The sequence below is a fragment of the Electrona antarctica genome (assembly GCF_951216825.1).
Source record: "Electrona antarctica genome assembly, chromosome: 7".
In the NCBI taxonomy this organism is placed as follows: domain Eukaryota; kingdom Metazoa; phylum Chordata; class Actinopteri; order Myctophiformes; family Myctophidae; genus Electrona; species Electrona antarctica.
In genome coordinates, this window is record NC_136812.1 from 23,810,707 (window position 1) to 23,826,755 (window position 16,049).

The 16,049-nt window shown below is 42.8% G+C and overlaps 2 protein-coding genes across 8 annotated transcripts; one reads left to right on the plus strand and one right to left on the minus strand.

The window, feature by feature from the left end:
* The first annotated feature begins 2,777 nt into the window (after window positions 1–2,777).
* LOC306927132 (GDP-L-fucose synthase-like) lies at window positions 2,778–9,041 on the plus strand. 2 transcript variants are annotated; one of them, XM_079506803.1, is made up of 10 exons: window positions 2,778–2,880; window positions 3,581–3,732; window positions 4,370–4,484; window positions 4,638–4,766; window positions 5,752–5,825; window positions 5,936–6,069; window positions 6,166–6,297; window positions 6,409–6,488; window positions 7,866–7,965; window positions 8,071–9,041. In XM_079506803.1, exons 2-10 carry the CDS (start codon window positions 3,611–3,613, stop codon window positions 8,124–8,126), a joined length of 942 nt encoding a protein of 313 aa, XP_079362929.1. In that variant the 5' UTR covers window positions 2,778–2,880; window positions 3,581–3,610; the 3' UTR covers window positions 8,127–9,041. The 2 variants fall into 2 exon arrangements, with proteins under 2 accessions (XP_079362929.1, XP_079362930.1); XM_079506804.1 differs by lacking the exon at window positions 2,778–2,880 and having other exon boundaries at window positions 3,641–3,776.
* A 1,489-nt stretch (window positions 9,042–10,530) lies between these two features.
* Window positions 10,531–15,749, minus strand: bmb (brambleberry). Of its 6 annotated transcripts, none has more exons than XM_079505745.1 (13): window positions 15,728–15,749; window positions 14,633–14,866; window positions 14,000–14,128; window positions 13,692–13,877; window positions 13,374–13,596; window positions 13,011–13,131; window positions 12,731–12,906; window positions 12,312–12,518; window positions 12,069–12,210; window positions 11,875–11,954; window positions 11,487–11,614; window positions 11,297–11,397; window positions 10,531–10,874 (listed from the first exon to the last, which is right to left on the minus strand). In XM_079505745.1, the coding sequence occupies exons 2-13, from the start codon at window positions 14,858–14,860 to the stop codon at window positions 10,745–10,747; spliced, it is 1,851 nt and encodes a 616-aa protein (XP_079361871.1). In that variant the 5' UTR covers window positions 14,861–14,866; window positions 15,728–15,749; the 3' UTR covers window positions 10,531–10,744. The 6 variants fall into 6 exon arrangements, with proteins under 6 accessions (XP_079361871.1, XP_079361868.1, XP_079361872.1 ...); XM_079505742.1 differs by having other exon boundaries at window positions 12,731–12,910; window positions 13,015–13,131; window positions 15,616–15,743; XM_079505746.1 differs by having other exon boundaries at window positions 11,896–11,954; window positions 15,616–15,743.
* Window positions 15,750–16,049: the final 300 nt, after the last annotated feature.

Genomic DNA, 16,049 nt, shown 5'->3' on the forward strand with positions numbered 1-16,049 from the left:
ACTCTGTTTTGTTACTGGTTCATTTGTTGCTAGGTATGTGGAACTGTTTTGTTGCTATGTGACTCTATCTTCTGGCTAGGTGTGTGACTCTATCTTGTTGCCAGCTGTGTGACTATCTTGTTGCTAGGTGTGTGACTCTCCTGGCTGGCTGAAGGGAACCCCTGTGGTGGATTTAAAGGAAACAGACTTCTGTGGATCCCACATGCATTCTACCACACAGCGTCATGACGAACCCACCCCAACCCCGAGATGGTCCTGGATCCGAGCAACGTCCTCCTGGTATGAGCTGGTCACTCAGCTGGCACATTGGACACATCATGGCTCAGGGTTCGAGGTCAGGGGTGATGGAAAGCCATTTCCCTGGGATGTCGCCTCTACTGTCCCCTATTGGCCAACACCTGAACCTACTACTACTATTACTAAAACTACTACTACTACTACTACTCCCCCCACTACTACTACTACTACTCCCCCCACTACTACTACTACTCCCCCCACTACTACTACAACTACTCCACCCACTACTACTACTACTACTCCCCCCACTACTACTACTACTCCCCCCACTACTACTACAACTACTCCACCCACTACTACTACTACTACTCCCCCCACCACTACTACTACTACTACTACTACTACTACTAGTCCTCTTCCTACTACTACTACTACTTCAACTACTTCTACTGCTCGTCGTCATCATCCTCCAACTACCATTCGTACAACCAATGTTCCTATTACTACTGTTACTTCTCCTCCTCCTCCTTCTATTCTTAATACTACCAGTATTCCAGTATCTACAACAACACTCTCCGCTACTCCTATCCGTCTCCCTACAACCAGAGCGAGTGTCACAACAGTGAAACCCAGGATGACCTTTGACCTTCAGGGTCGTAGGGTCGGCAGTCAAGGCGGAGCGGGGCTGTTCTGCTGGTGGCTGTTTGCAGGGTGTGTGCTGCTGTGCATGCTGTCGGGTGCATGCACATGTGCATGTGCGGCGCTGTCTGCACGCTGGTACCTGCATGTGTATGTGCCACTGGCACTGCGAGAGCGGGAGAGAAGGATGAGGAGAGGAGGAGAGATGAGTGGAAGAGCCATCTCACCTCCGCTGGGCGGAGGAGGAGGTGGAGGGGTGGTGGCGGTCTATCGCTCCGTTCTGTTCATCTCAAGAGAAGGAGAGGAGAGAGAGGGAGGAGGAGAACAGGATGCGAGGGAAGGAGAGAGGGGAGGATTGGACAGAGATAGAGTACGGCCCATTATCACGCTGAAACCAGCGGGAGGGAGGAAGGAAGTAGAGGCAGAGGGAGGGGGAGAGATGAACGAAGAGAGAGAGGGAGGAGGAGGAGGTGCCGTGTACAGGAAGACACTGTACCGCGTGTTCAGCAGACAGGAAGCAATAGAAGGATGGAGACATGTGAAGGAGGATAGTTGGGTGACCACAGGAGATGGAGAGAGAAGAGGAGGAGAGGGAGCAATGGGAAAGCGCTACAGTCTGATTCTAAGAGAGGAGAGAAATGGAGGGAGAGAGGGAGAGAGAGATGGAGGGAAGGAAGAATGGAGAGATGGAGAGAGAGATGGTGGGAGAGAGGGAGAGAGAGGTGGCAGGGGGGAAGAATGGAGAGATGGAGAGAGAGATGGTGGGAGAGAGGGAGAGAGAGGTGGAGGGAGAGAGATAGAGAGAGAAGAGGTGGAATGGGTGGTTGGAGGGTGGGAGGTGGCAGACGGACGGAGGAGCAGTTGGGGGGCGTGGCTGTCTCATTATCTACCCAGCATGCCTTGGGCTGTGACTCCACCTATTGAGAGTGGTGGAGCATCAGCGAGGCCTGTGGTCTGTCATGAATGATTCATATTTAAGTATTCCTATTTCCTTATCAACATATCTGCCATTAGAGTGATGAATGATAAACTATCAACATCTGGAGAAAACAATACATTCTGTTTCTAAAATTGCTTTCATATTAAAAGGTATTTCTATATTTGTTTATTAGTGTGGTTTCCCTAACAGGGCCCTAACAGGGCAACCAGTAATTGTCACACTTTATTTGTTTCTAGTTGTAATTGTCACACTTTATTCTTTCTTTATTTCTAGTTTGTCTTGCTCATGTACTACTTAAGGGTTTTTGTTTTAGCATTGTAGTTGACTGAGATATTTATTTAATATACTTTGTTTTTCAGTCAATATCTAAATTATCCAGTATGCTTTAATGGCTTTGTACAAACTGCTTTGGAATTATTTTATCATTCAGAAAGGTTTCAAACTTTAATAAAAATAATTCTGTATAAAATAAAATAAAGTGTAATGCTTTATGGTGTCGTCCACAGTTAACAGTTTTGTATTGAGTTGTGCTTGAAATCTACTGTAATTCTCCAAACTGTTAATAGATACTTACTAAATACAATCAATCAATAAAACCTGTTTTTAGTTATTATAATTTGTAGTCTACAATGTATTTATCATCAGTACATTACAACCATCATCTTCTACTGTTGGCCACATGGGAGCTGCCAAGTGGCTGGCTTAGGGCATGCAGTGAGGATTTTGCCTCTGAGACGTCGGTTACACTGAAGTCAACAATATAGGCCTAGTAGAAACATTTTCAAACTAGAAAAGTAACACTTTCATTAATACTTGTAATAATTTATTGTAAAGATAATAACTAACGTATGGAAGTTATGGTCTTATGGAACCAATTAACCAAATGGACCTGAAATTAGGCATTTTGAGGAGGAGCCACTGCGTTGTGCTACAGAAACTGGACAATGGAGGGCAGTAAAGGGTTGAAAACCAGAAGTAGAAGAAGAGCCTCGATCCCCTTCAGAGCCGAGCTGCCTGTGTGCCACACGGCCGTGTCTGATGAGAACTAGTTCTTACTAACGTTGGTAAGTAAATCTAGACTAGTGTGTTTGTAGAAATACATTTTAAAAAATGCCTTCTGTTCTTTTTTGCATTTCAAAGTCACGTTATAGCGTGCCACGGAATAATGTTGCTCTAAGTTTCTTGTATGTGACAACAAAGCTAACGTTTCGTTATGCCCGATCTGTGTGACTGTGTCCCGTCGTACGACTGTGTGAAAAACGACTCCCTTCGATCGTACCGTAGTACGACGAAGTATAGTCTATAAATCAATCATCTGATCTCAGATCTGACCGTGGCGTACTGTGATCCTAACGGTACCGACCGTTAACATCTGCCGGCTACAACTGTCAGTTTTTAGTTAACGTGTGTTTGCAAGAAGAGTGTGCATCGAAACGTTTGCACTAAATTACTAAATAAACCGACTTTACAGTTACACAGTTTATTACGTAGGCTACGTTCCACAAGCTAATACAATAAAATAAAAATAAATCAACCAGTAAACGAACCTGTGCCGTCACCTGTCCTCCTCACCTGATATTACATGACATATTTTAATCTACTTCCTAAATAGATTATCCAACTGTAACACACACAGTTAAGTTGACGTGGCCAGCAGCATATCAGCTACACTTTTATCAAAATGGGTGCAAGGTGTTGAGTTACAACAACTTACAACCATGTGCTTCATTCAAAATCAATTGAATCTCTCTGTGTTGTGTGTAGAGGGATTGCTTGGGCGATCACTCAGGTCCAATGAAGGTGTTGGTGACAGGAGGGTCTGGTCTGGTGGGGAGAGCCATACAGCATGTGGTCAAAGAAGAGGCTAAGGAGGATGAAGAATGGGTCTTCCTCTCCTCTAAGGATGCCAACCTCATGTGAGAACCTGCTTGTTTCTACTACTAACAGCTGTGATACATATGTAAGTGGTTATGGTGAAATAAACCATTAGCACTTCATGAACAAATACACAAACAATATTAAAGGCTTCCCTTTTACAGGTCAAACAACACCATTCATTCACATACAATATACACATTAATAAATAACCATTAAGCAATTAATACCAGTGAGCTGGCGGTTATGAAAGGCTCGTCATAAACCTGCATCATTTAAGTTTTAAGTAAAAAAGAACGTATCATGTTGCTGTAAAAAGCCGGCTGATCATGGACACGGCCATCAGTAGTTTTGGAGGTGGAAAGCCTGGTGACGTGAGGTTAGTTTGAAGGGGGCGAGGGGACTATGGCGTCACCGTTTAAGCAAATGCTGTAGGTGGCATTCGTTGTACACACAGACGACAAAGTAGCGTGTCCGAAGTTTGTCACTTTCAAAGTCGGTTTCAAAAAGAGCCAGTTAAGTCCCCCAAAACGCTGTCTCCGTGTGGCAGAAAGGGCAGATTGGCTAAGTACTTGTGTATAATATGTCCTCGTATAGACGGCACCTCAGTTTTATATTTTAGACCCAAGCCAGCGAACTGGCTGGGTACTCTACTCTGCATGTTTTGTTTTTATTTAGGAAGGTGGAGGAGACACAGGCGGTGTTTGAGAAGCATCGGCCCACACATGTCATCCACCTTGCTGCTATGGTGGGAGGACTGTTCAAAAATATGAGGGCCAACTTGGACTTCTGGGTAAGTATACTGGAACAGCATGAGGAAAGAATTGGGTCTTACTCTTAATATAAATAAGGGCTTGTCTTTCCAGGACCGTGGAATGGCTATTCAACTAGGATACTCTCTTAGTCTTGACTAGTGACTACTGTCATGATGTGTCTATTCCTTCAGAGAAACAACGTCTACATCAATGACAACGTCCTGCAGGCAGCACATGAAGTCGGTGCGGTTAAAGTTGTATCCTGCCTCTCCACCTGCATTTTCCCTGATAAGACAACCTACCCCATCGATGAGACTATGGTAAGAGTCTTTTGTGCACCTGTTATATAATGTACCTATTGTCTTCAGTGTTGGGGAGTAGCCGAGTTACAAATAGTGTAACTAAACTACATTTTCAGTTATTTCAGTCGGCTACATGTATGATTGCCAGGTCACCACCTAAAATGGGTCTAATGGTGTGTTTGATCAAATTGATTTAACCATGCAGTAGGCCCTGAAAGGCTACCCTCTCAAAGTCTAATAATTTATTTCACAGCAACGGTGGAGCCAGTATTAAACCTGAGTGTCCTCGCACATTTAACCATAGCACTCGAAACATGGGACGTATGGCCATATATGCAAATAATGTATCCGTCTCCACTCTCCAAACATGCTAAACCAGTACAGTACATTTTGAAGTCATTCTCATTCTGTCTCACCTTTCCTAGAGTTCCTCAAGTTGCAGCCTCTTTGTTTGTGGAACTAGTAAATGATCATTCCAATCCCTAATACCGATAATAATAAAATGACCCTCCCATGTTACGTGCACCTAGTCTAGGTGTGAGGGACGCAACCTTAAAATGGAAAAGGACAACTGGAATTTAAAAAAATTATAAACTTATTTATTCCACCAAAAAAATAAACCAATATTACACAATATATACAAACAAAGGAAAACTTAATCTAACAAAAACCTGACTATAAACCTAAGCTAAACGGCAAACGACAGGGAACACAACTGAGAACATGGTTCCCAGCCAAGTTCAGATTTGGTAGAGCAGTCTTATCAAGGCCTTTGCAGAGGCAGGTTATGGAACAGTCTCTTTCAAAGACCCCTGTGACGGTTTTGTTTGGGTGAGAGGACGGGGGACCGATTCCCTGCTGCCAGAGCTGACAGTCCTCTGCCAAAGCTTAGTTAGCTACAATACATGAGTACAGAGTGAATAGTTTCCCCAACATTTGCCTGTCAGTATGTCTGTTTTGTAAGCATAATGGTGTTTGACCTCCACCTCTCCTTTTGTAACAGATCCATAACGGCCCACCTCATGAGTCTAACTTTGGCTATGCTTATGCAAAGAGAATGATTGATGTCCATAACAAGTAAGCCAAGTCCACTCGGATGTGGATTATATATTAAAACGTATTCAACTGTATGTACTTATATTTTTACTGCATGTATATGAATGGAGGGCCAAATTGTTGTTTTGCAGGGCATATGTCCAGCAGCACGGACGGTGCTACACAGCTGTGATTCCCACTAATGTGTTCGGTCCCCATGACAATTTCAATATTGAGGACGGCCATGTACTGCCCGGCCTCATACACAAGGTCTACATTGCTCAGAGTAAGTTGTGCCAAATTCAATACAGTAATAAACTCAATTAATTACAGACTTGAGCATGGATTTGTTAAATCATTCTCTATTCTGTCTGTTTGTTAGAGGAGGGCAAGCCCCTGGTGGTTTGGGGTTCAGGCACTCCCAGAAGGCAGTTCATCTACTCCCTAGACCTCGCCCGCCTTTTCTTGTGGGTGCTGAGGGAGTATAATGAAGTGGATCCTATAATTCTTTCTGGTAAACTACCATACATACACAACAGTCATATTGGAAATGAAAGAAAAAAAACATTACATCAGCAGGTCTGTGTGATAATTAAGAAATGTGTTCCTTTCCTGCTGGTTTCAGTTGGTGAGGAAGATGAGGTGTCTATTAAAGAAGCGGCAGAGTCAGTCGTCCAATCGCTGGGCTTCAAAGGTGAAGTGGTGGTATCCTTTTGAAGCTAGTACATCAGTGGATGTCCGCACAGCAAATCATTCTGAGCTGGGAAATGAAACGTGCTGGCGGTGTTGCTACCATAACAAATGAGGACCATATTTCAATCGGAAGAAACATGTTTATGAGATTGGATGTGAAGCAGCTCTTCTAGATGGTACTGCACTTAGTCAAGATGACCTGACGCGAAATGAGAAAAACCAGGAACAAGACACTGACGCTGAAGAGGATGAGGAAGAAGAGGAGGATGAAGAAGAGCCTGCAGAAACTGGAGAAGAGGCACACATGCCCGGCGGGTCATGGGTGTAACTCATGACAAGGTGGTGGAACAGGGCTCCTAGTGTGCCATTAATATGCTCCAGCTTGGCCATTAGGTCAGAGTAGTATGCAGCCGTCCGGTTCTGGTACTGCAGACTCCATGGCAGTTTAAAATGATCACCTGCTAAAGCGTGCTGAGTTAAGCATGCTTTGCTTCACTCAGCCACGTGCTGTACAACCAGTTCTGTCCAAAGGCGACGAGGGCCTTAATTTTCTTTCCTATGAAATTAAACGTGCCGCTACCATTTTAACAATAATGAAGGCCGTATTTCAATCAGAAGAGACACGTTTATATCAGATTTTATTTCCCATGATTGTTTTGATATTTAAGCACAATCAAATCCTTGGTAGAAGTTTGGGATGTGTTGTGTAGTTAACTTCTATAAATTGCAAACCTTTTTAGCACACAAAGCAAGCACGTGTGTCACCGTACAAAATGATAAAACATGTGTGTTGCCGTGCAGTTTAAGTCAATGGGGATAATATTTTGGAGCAACCAATTGGACGATATAGAGGGGGCAGAAACTGAGCGCTTGAGCGCTGTTCATGCAGCCTGAACTGAGCCAAGCTGGAGTTGGAAATACATAGTTTTCAACGAGGGCGGTGCAAATAAGAGCTATTTTAAGCATTGTGTGCAACATGACAACTGTTTTAAAAGTATTGTACAGTAACAACTAAAGTCTCTTTCATGTTTATGTTGTACTATTACTACAAAACAATTTAAAATAAAGGGATTTAAGATCATTAAAGCTGGGCTGTTGCCTGAGTCCAATGCATTTCTGCCTACTTCCAGTCCAGGACTTGGCCCAGTTGGTTGTCCCCACGCTCAATGCGTAGTCTATGTAGGAGAGCCGCCATTGGACTGGCCTCATGAAGTGAACGCAGTTTGCGTAACTGTCTATATCTAAGGCTCTGGCCACAAGTAGGTCAGTCCTTCTGGGTGAACTTGTATTAATTGCCTTCTTAAAAAATGTGAAATGCTCGGATACAACTGTTTGTACAGTTTATGTCCCAAATTCTTAGTGTCCATTTCCATGACCTGTGACTTCCAGTATGATACCAGTAAAGCAGACGGACAGTTCAAGAAGACTGCTAGCAATGCCAAGCTGATGCGCTATCTCCCAAACTTCACCTTCACGCCATTCAACAAAGGTACTGCTGGCACATTAGACAATGGAATACTGCATGACAAATACATATTTGCTCCATCTACGGTTTATGAATCTGCCACTGATTGTTCCTCTGTCTTACTTGCAGCTTTGAAGGACACATGCGATTGGTTTGTAGCCAACTATGACACCGCTCGCAAATGAAGAGTGCATCGCAAGTCAGCAGTGACTCATACGGTCCACACTCCAGACGATTATTCTGTTGTCTGCTGGAGGGCAAAGACATAATGATGAACACTGTTGCTATAGGTAGTCAAAGGTGAAGGGACCAATGTAAAGCTTCAGGCAGAATGTTGTTTACTGTAAATTAAGTCTAGTCATCGTCACCCTGATTGTGTTGTCACTCATTTGTAGAAATACTTAAGTATGCAAACTGTGAGCTGGACACCGCTAAAGTTTGGCATCTGTCAGCAGCAGTTCACTTAACTTTTTGAATGGTAAATGATTTTTATTGGCCTAAAATATTGTCTATAGCCATACATTCATGAATCCACATGCTGACCGGCTGTCAATATTGAGCAAATTTCTTTATTATGATATGCTATGCACTGTTGCCAGGGAACATTGGTGTTTTCTAGAGCAAGGGTGGACCTCATGTTAGCTCGGTAGCATTGATGCTATGCTTTAGCATTCAAGATGGAAGCCAAAAGTGGACACGTGTCATAGTGGAATGGCCTAAAATCACCCGGCACCCAAGCACCACCACCTTTGTCCACCAGGCGGCACTCAATGTGTTAATGGTAGGGTCACACATAAACCCCTATAAAAATGTGCTCAATGCTGGCAGCCGGTCAGCAAGTGGATTCATGAATATATGTATATAGACAATATATATATAAGACTACCAAATTTTGCACTTTAAACAAAAGAGCCCTTTTGTCTGCTGGACTATTTCTTGAAGGATGCTCATTTGGAAAGGTTTGCTTACATGGATTAGGTAGATAATGTATACCTAGGTTCACTTTGTCTTCACTGCTTTGTCATGGAGCATGTGGTAGGGGTTCTGCTTTTGTAACTTTTGTAAGTATTTTATATGGAAATAAATTTATATCAAAATCAGTTGTTTGTTAAAGAACTTGTATACTTCAGGTAGAACATTATGGAGACAAGGCACTGCCAGGCTTTAATGCTGTACGTAAAACTATACATTTAAAAAGAATTACACAAACCGAGTAGTTTTAGAACATAACTATACTGCAGCACAAGAGGGGCGAACAGCACTCAAACGAGTTCATCAGGGCAAGTAAGAAAGACTTGAGTCGAAACATGTTTTAAACTTTAAAGTACCCTATATCTGCCCCTCTAACTTTTGAGTGCTCGGATCACCCGTCTTGTGCTATACAGGTCCATCTCAATGAATTAGAAGTGTAAAAGTTCATTTTCTTCCATAATATAATTCAAAAAGTGAAACTTTCATATATTCTCAATTCATTGTGCATAAGGTATTTAAAACCTTTTGTTTTATGGCATAGGCTACAGCTCATGAAAATCAATCCTATCTCAATTAATTAATTAGATTTAGAATATTTTACGAGACCACTAAAGAAAAACAACATTTTAACGACAAGAAGTATATTAATGTATGCAGTTAATACTTGGTCTGGGCTACTTTTGAACAAATTATTTCATCAATGGGGAGTGGCATGGAGGTGATCAGCTTGTGGCACTGTTGGTGTTATGGAAGCCCAGGTTTGCTTTGATAGCTGTACACCATAATAAAGATGAAAACAAAAAAGGTTTTAAATACTTCACTTTATGCACAATGAATTGAGAATATATGAAAGTTTCACTTTTTGAATTATATTACGGAAGAAAATGAACTTTTACACAATATTCTAATTCATTGAGATGGACCTGTATAGTCCCATTGATCCTTATTGAGCAGGGCACCAAAACTTCACTGGAGTCAACACCCATCTACCAGGAGATTTTAGAGCACTGTGATTCAGTATGTTAAATGTTTTTTTTTTGTGGCTTTCGCCGATTTTCATGAGCTGTATTCTATAAGATAAAAGGTTTAAAATACTTCATGCACAATTAATTGAGAATATGAAAGTTTAACTTTTTGAATTATGTTACAGAAGCAAACTTTTGCACAATTCCTTTTTTTCTTTTAGAAGGAGCTGTTGATTGCCTCAGAGGCACAGAGGAGACCGAGCCTGTTGAAGCTGTACATTTAGTGTAGGTAGTACCTATTTAGTGTAGGTAGTGCCTTTCAAACCGGTCTGGAAGGGCATGTTATAGGAATCCTCCTACAACAGCAGACATAATTCCTGCCCATTACTTGCATTTAGGAGTTGTGGCGGTCAAGTAGGGAGGACCATAGACATAGAAAAGTACTCCTCTTCCAGCACTCTGGCGGATGCTCTCAAGTGAGGGCAAGCTTCTGTGTGGGTGCCAAATAAGAAATAACAATGAAAAGGGACGCGAGTCACATGACTGGAGGCCGCCATGACACTCATAACTATGGGCGCACTTCCGCCCTCGGTGCGAGACACGTCGCTTAAATGAATTGCAGCAGCGATTGAGGCATCTAATAAACTTGAAATACTAAAGCAATAAAAACTTTAATAAATAAAAACTGTATAGTCCAAGACATTTCAACAATAAAGATAAAAACAATTCATGTACTCAAACATTATTTCATAAGCAACAGGGTTACTGGGGTTTTAGTTTTAGGAAGCAGACTAACCTTTAGCAAGGAAACCATAGCAAATAGACATAGACAAATAGACACAAATAGATAGCAAATCATTAGACAGTTAAGGATTGACATAAGAGGTATAACCTCCTTCATGTACTCTGCAGAAGTCCTGTCCTTGCACAGCCCTCTTCTTACAAGCCTTTCCAGTCTTTGTAATGCCATTGCACAGCTGACGGCCTGACATGGAGCTACATCAGGAAAAATAAAAGATGACATTAGTACATGGAACAAAAGCAAACTACACAATGAGTAATGAATTATGACTGTTATGAAAACCCAGCATAAGTTGGTGATGATCACATTAAGATAAAGGATAGAGTTTGTACAACTATTCACAATTTTAGTTCTTCCTTGGCCTACTGGGAGTGTGCTTGCAAGTTTCATGCTGGGGATGAGCTGTTCGAGAGCAAACTATGGTCTGCATTTGCTACTGTTCCCACAACTTCCACCGGCATGAAACCTGGAAGTGGTGGGACTCACTACATGCTGAAAAGTTATAGACTGGATAATATTGGACACGTTTCTAGTGTCTTGTGTGATCGTCCTTTAGGGCCGAGTTGAAAATACAAAGGTCTGAGCAGAGGATGAAATATACAACAAAAGAACTAACCCATTGCTGGTTAAAGACTGATTAGGGCTAGAACTTCGGAATTCACTATCTGCATCAAAAACACTTCCCAAGTTTCTTAAGTACACATCTTCCATGAGTGCCTTAAAGAGAGAAAAAAATAAAATAAATTGGTGACAAAACAGAAATGTGCATGAACTATAATATGTACAGTATATACAGACACACTCACCGTGGACTGGCTGAGTCGGCCTATGAACTTTGGTGTGGATCGACTGGGTGTGACCATTATTGGCACAAACCTGGCTTCTGGTTTTGGTTGGTCATTGGAGAACGACAGCATTGCTTCGAGAATGTCACCTATACACAAGAAAAATCACTTGTGTAAAGTGAGGGGCACTCTTATCATACATCATCACATTCTGGCCATTCACTTTTGGCGTCCTCACTTTTCTGTCCCAACCCTGTATCCTCACTTTTTAAGCCCTCAGCCAATCAAATCATCACTATGGGGAACACAGACACAAAGCTGGGCATAGGCCCCTCAAAAACATGAGGCAATTGACAGGCATTTGAAAATTATGCAGTTTAGGAAGCCCCCCAAATTAAAACAAAAACACATTCATTGTCCTGCTGCACACCATCGAGACAGCCGTCTTGATCCAGCAGATCAGGTGCCAGGGATCCATCCGGTTCATCTCTGAAGATGAAGAGATAAGATAAATGAAATAAGATGCAGACAATCAGATAAAACCAGGCAGTAACTTTGTCCGGTATGCTTGTGCCAACCCTAGTGAGTTATCTGCAGCCTCACCGCTCTGGTGTAGAGGATCGACATCGATGGTAGGATGGCACATCACACTTCTCTGCTTCCACAATTTTGCATGGGGGCAGGCTGGCTGGCTTCACCTTGAGCCGAGTGTACGCCCAAAGCAGCTGATTCACAAACCAGTGACCTGTGCAAGCATGTCATACACTTAAGATAATTAAAATAACCCAAAACAAAAAAGGGGCCTCATCATATATAATCATATCCATCAAAAATAGAAGTCCATACCCAGAGAAAGAGTAAGTAGCAACAGGCTGAGGCTTTTCAGATCCAGTGCTGGCTGCTGGTTGAGCTCAGCCACTGCATTTAGGGGCACAGTGAGCAGCAGCATGGCCCGGGTGAAAAGGGGACAGCCAAGGAATGCCAGTAGAACTGCACACAGCAAGAAATAACATGTGTGCACAATACATGTCCACATGGCAGCTAGGCTCAGACCTGAAATCACAGAGGCACAACAGAAGCGTCTGAAAATACACATTTGGCCATATTGCAGGTTACATTGATTTGCAGGCCAGTGCTTGTGAGACATGTCAGGCAGAATACTCTTACTGCTGGTCATGATATCAAATGGGTATCCGAGCCCCATTAGTCCAGAGAAGTTGCATCGTCTCACACTGACATTTTCCTAAAATGGATGCGATTCTCACCTGCCCAGCCGAGGTAGCCCTGGATGATGTGAAGCCGCTCTTCTACACGGTACTGCATGTTGTCAATGTGGTGAAACAGGGCTCCTAGTGTGCCATTCATACGCTCCAGCTTGGCCATTAGGTCAGAGTAGTATGCAGCCGTCCGGTTCTGGTACTGCAGAAAACCTACCATACTGCTGTCTGCAGCAACACAGACAACACAGATCATTACAAATAAATTGACTACATTAATCCAGAAGATAATTTTTAAATGGTGAAATGTTTTGTATTTCAGCGACACTTGCCGATTTTATGGTTGACGTCCTGTGCTCGTTCTCGGACATCAGCAAGTTCTTCAATAATGGCCTGGTGACTGTCATGTACCTCAGACCCTTGATCCTTCAACTGCTCACTAACATTCTCTAGAGGACACCATGAGACAGCAAGTGATATACTTTGCTTGTACAAATACACCTAATACCGTAAGATAACCAGTTTTTTCCACTGCAGCTTAAAATTACCACCTGCTAAAGCATGCCGAGTTAAGCATGCTTTGCTTCACTCAGCCATGTGAATGTAAAAAACTATCTGTAAAGCCAAATCAGTGGTCAAACTAAACTGAGTATTTTGAATATCCAAAGATTCACACATTTTCATTTCTCACCCATCCTCTGTGTGATGCCCTGAATGAGCTGCGCAACCAGTTCCTGTCCAGAGGCGATGAGGGCCTTTTCTTGGCTGAGATGCTTCAGGTTGGAACTCAGGGAACTCTCCAGCTGCTCCTGACCTTTCCACAGCCCCTCCTGTTGGGACTGTAAAGCACTGTGGCCCTGCAATAGCTTGTCCAAGGAGGCAGAAGTCAGCTCCCTCAGCTCCAGCTGTCCCTCCTGTTATAAGGGAACGTGGACATGAGGTAAGACATACTGTACCATTACAGCTTGCCCTCCAAACGAATGTGCAAAAGTAAATACGGCAACTCTACCTTCAAGTCATTCATTGCATCCAGTTGGCTGGTAGCTGTGGAGATTAGTGCGTTGACAGTCAGCTCTGCCCTACGGCGGAACTGCTGCTGGCGAGTGGCATAGCACACAGAGCGTGCTCGATTGCTCACTATGTGGTATGCATTCCACGTGTCTGCGTCCATGTCTGATGTGCACTGTTTTAAAGTCTGAAATATGAAATAATTGTTTAATTAAAGATCATGGTTTCATTTAAAGGCACAGACATACATGGCCTCAAACCTTTGTTTGTTTTGAGATTAAATCTACCATTGAATGAAACCTGGTATACCATTTCCTCGGTACAAGGGTAGGTGCTGCGACCCTCCACCTCTGCCTGGCAGTTGAAAAGGACCACTCCTAATTTGGCAAGCTGCTCTTCCGACAGGCTTCCACAGGTTGACTTCAACTGACCAACCACCTGGGACACAACAGAACTTCTTACCAGTGATTCCCAAACCTTTCCATATGAGAAAATCACCACCCATCTTACCACTTAACATAGCAGCTGGGCTGTGTGTTTTCAGTATGAGTATGTTTATTTGAATTATCAAATCGAATTGTGTTCCCGATTTGATTATTGAATTAAACATATTATACCGGTAGGCCTACTTAAAGCTCCTTTTTACTTTAACAACAACATCTCATTTTCTCAAGGTTTTAAAGAAATAATTCTTAAGTGCCATTCATACTAGGAAGTAGGAACCATGCATACATACATAGTAATGTTAACAAAGTCTTGATGTTCTGCCAATTATTTGAGAGCCCACTTGCAATCAATATACTCGTATACAAATCACTGAAGCAATGCTAAAGTGACGAAGGTACAGTGATTGATGGCGACAACACACATTTTGAATTCTTATGAGAACATTTTGATAGAGTTTGCTATTCTTTGCAGTATACATTCCCTGTCAAAAAGTACCCGTGAATGACAGCTATCCAAAGGGCTGAGGTCCATCTGCCTTCCTTCAGACAAGAACTTCTCATCGGCAACAGCCATCTCAAAAGGGACATCTGTGCGTGTTTCTGGAGCTTGCTGTTGTGGTGTTGGAGTGGCAGCTGTAAGAGACTCCGTTTGCTTGAGCCACTCAAATAATCCACTGGCTGCAGGACACTGCAACAACACGACCAGCAAAAATAGATGCTTCATGGCGAGCTGCGAAAGAAAACAATGTGCAATTATAGGCCTGATGCAAACTTTACTTTAATATGAACTCGTTAAAATTAAACAAGTGCAATATATGGTAGTCCTAGTCTATCTCTATCTATGCACTATGCATTGCAGAAGATGTGACTGAGAATAGATCAGCATCGGGCGGAGGCTCTGGGTAGCTCTGGACCAGAGCTATGTCTAGGCATGCCTGCGCTGCACCTCTCAAGCATCAGTTACCATGGATGACCACTAGGGGGCTTGCATTATTATGCATGCGTAATAGTCGGGGAGACTCGTCCCCATTCGGGTAGCCTCGGAGACAGCAGGCGTTTACCGTTAAATGAAAGCCCTCGTCGTCAGTCACCTAAGCTTTGCAGTTTGCGAGGCTGTCTCACTGATTAATGTCTTCTCCTCCTGTACTGCTGGCGTCTATCTGTGGGTTTTTCCTGGGTGTTTGAAACGCTCTTCTTGTGGATGCATGTGCGCCCCCGGCCTGGGGACTCCTTTTACCACATGTAGCCTACAAGTGTACTAGTGTAGCATGTAATGTGGGCCTACATTAGGGGCCTACTAGGACCAGTAGTGATTTTACATCTTAACATAGATTGTCAAGCTTTTTCCATGGTTGTTTTAATTCCATTTTAATTCAACATCAATAGTTTGTCATGTTAAGAACCACATCTTCTCAGTTTCTTTACCATTACTAAATTACAGCACAAATTGTGTGCTGTAATTTAAGTTAACAAACTAACAAAGGCTTAAACTCAGTTGAGGCTTAGTGAGGTTTGAGTTTGACACCAACTAACTAAAATGAACACCAGTGGCCAGTTCCAAAACAAACATAACAATCAGTTACTACCTTACTCAGTGTGCACACAAAATAGCAGAAAGGATCATAGGGCACAACAGGTTTTTATAGGGCAAGAGCCAATCAGTGAACTGCTTACACCTGGGTAATTGGGGGTGTGATGACTGTGATTGTGGACATGCATGCATTGCACTACCCTGAAATAGTGAAATGGGACAGGTGTCCCTGTTACACATGCATGATGGATGTACCTGTAGGCTGTACCATGTCTGCTATATGTGTTGGCCTACTAATAGAGGGTATGATCATTGATCATGCGCATGCATAAAGTGAGTGGCAAGTGAGTTTATCGTCGCTTACGTTTCTCATCATCAGTAG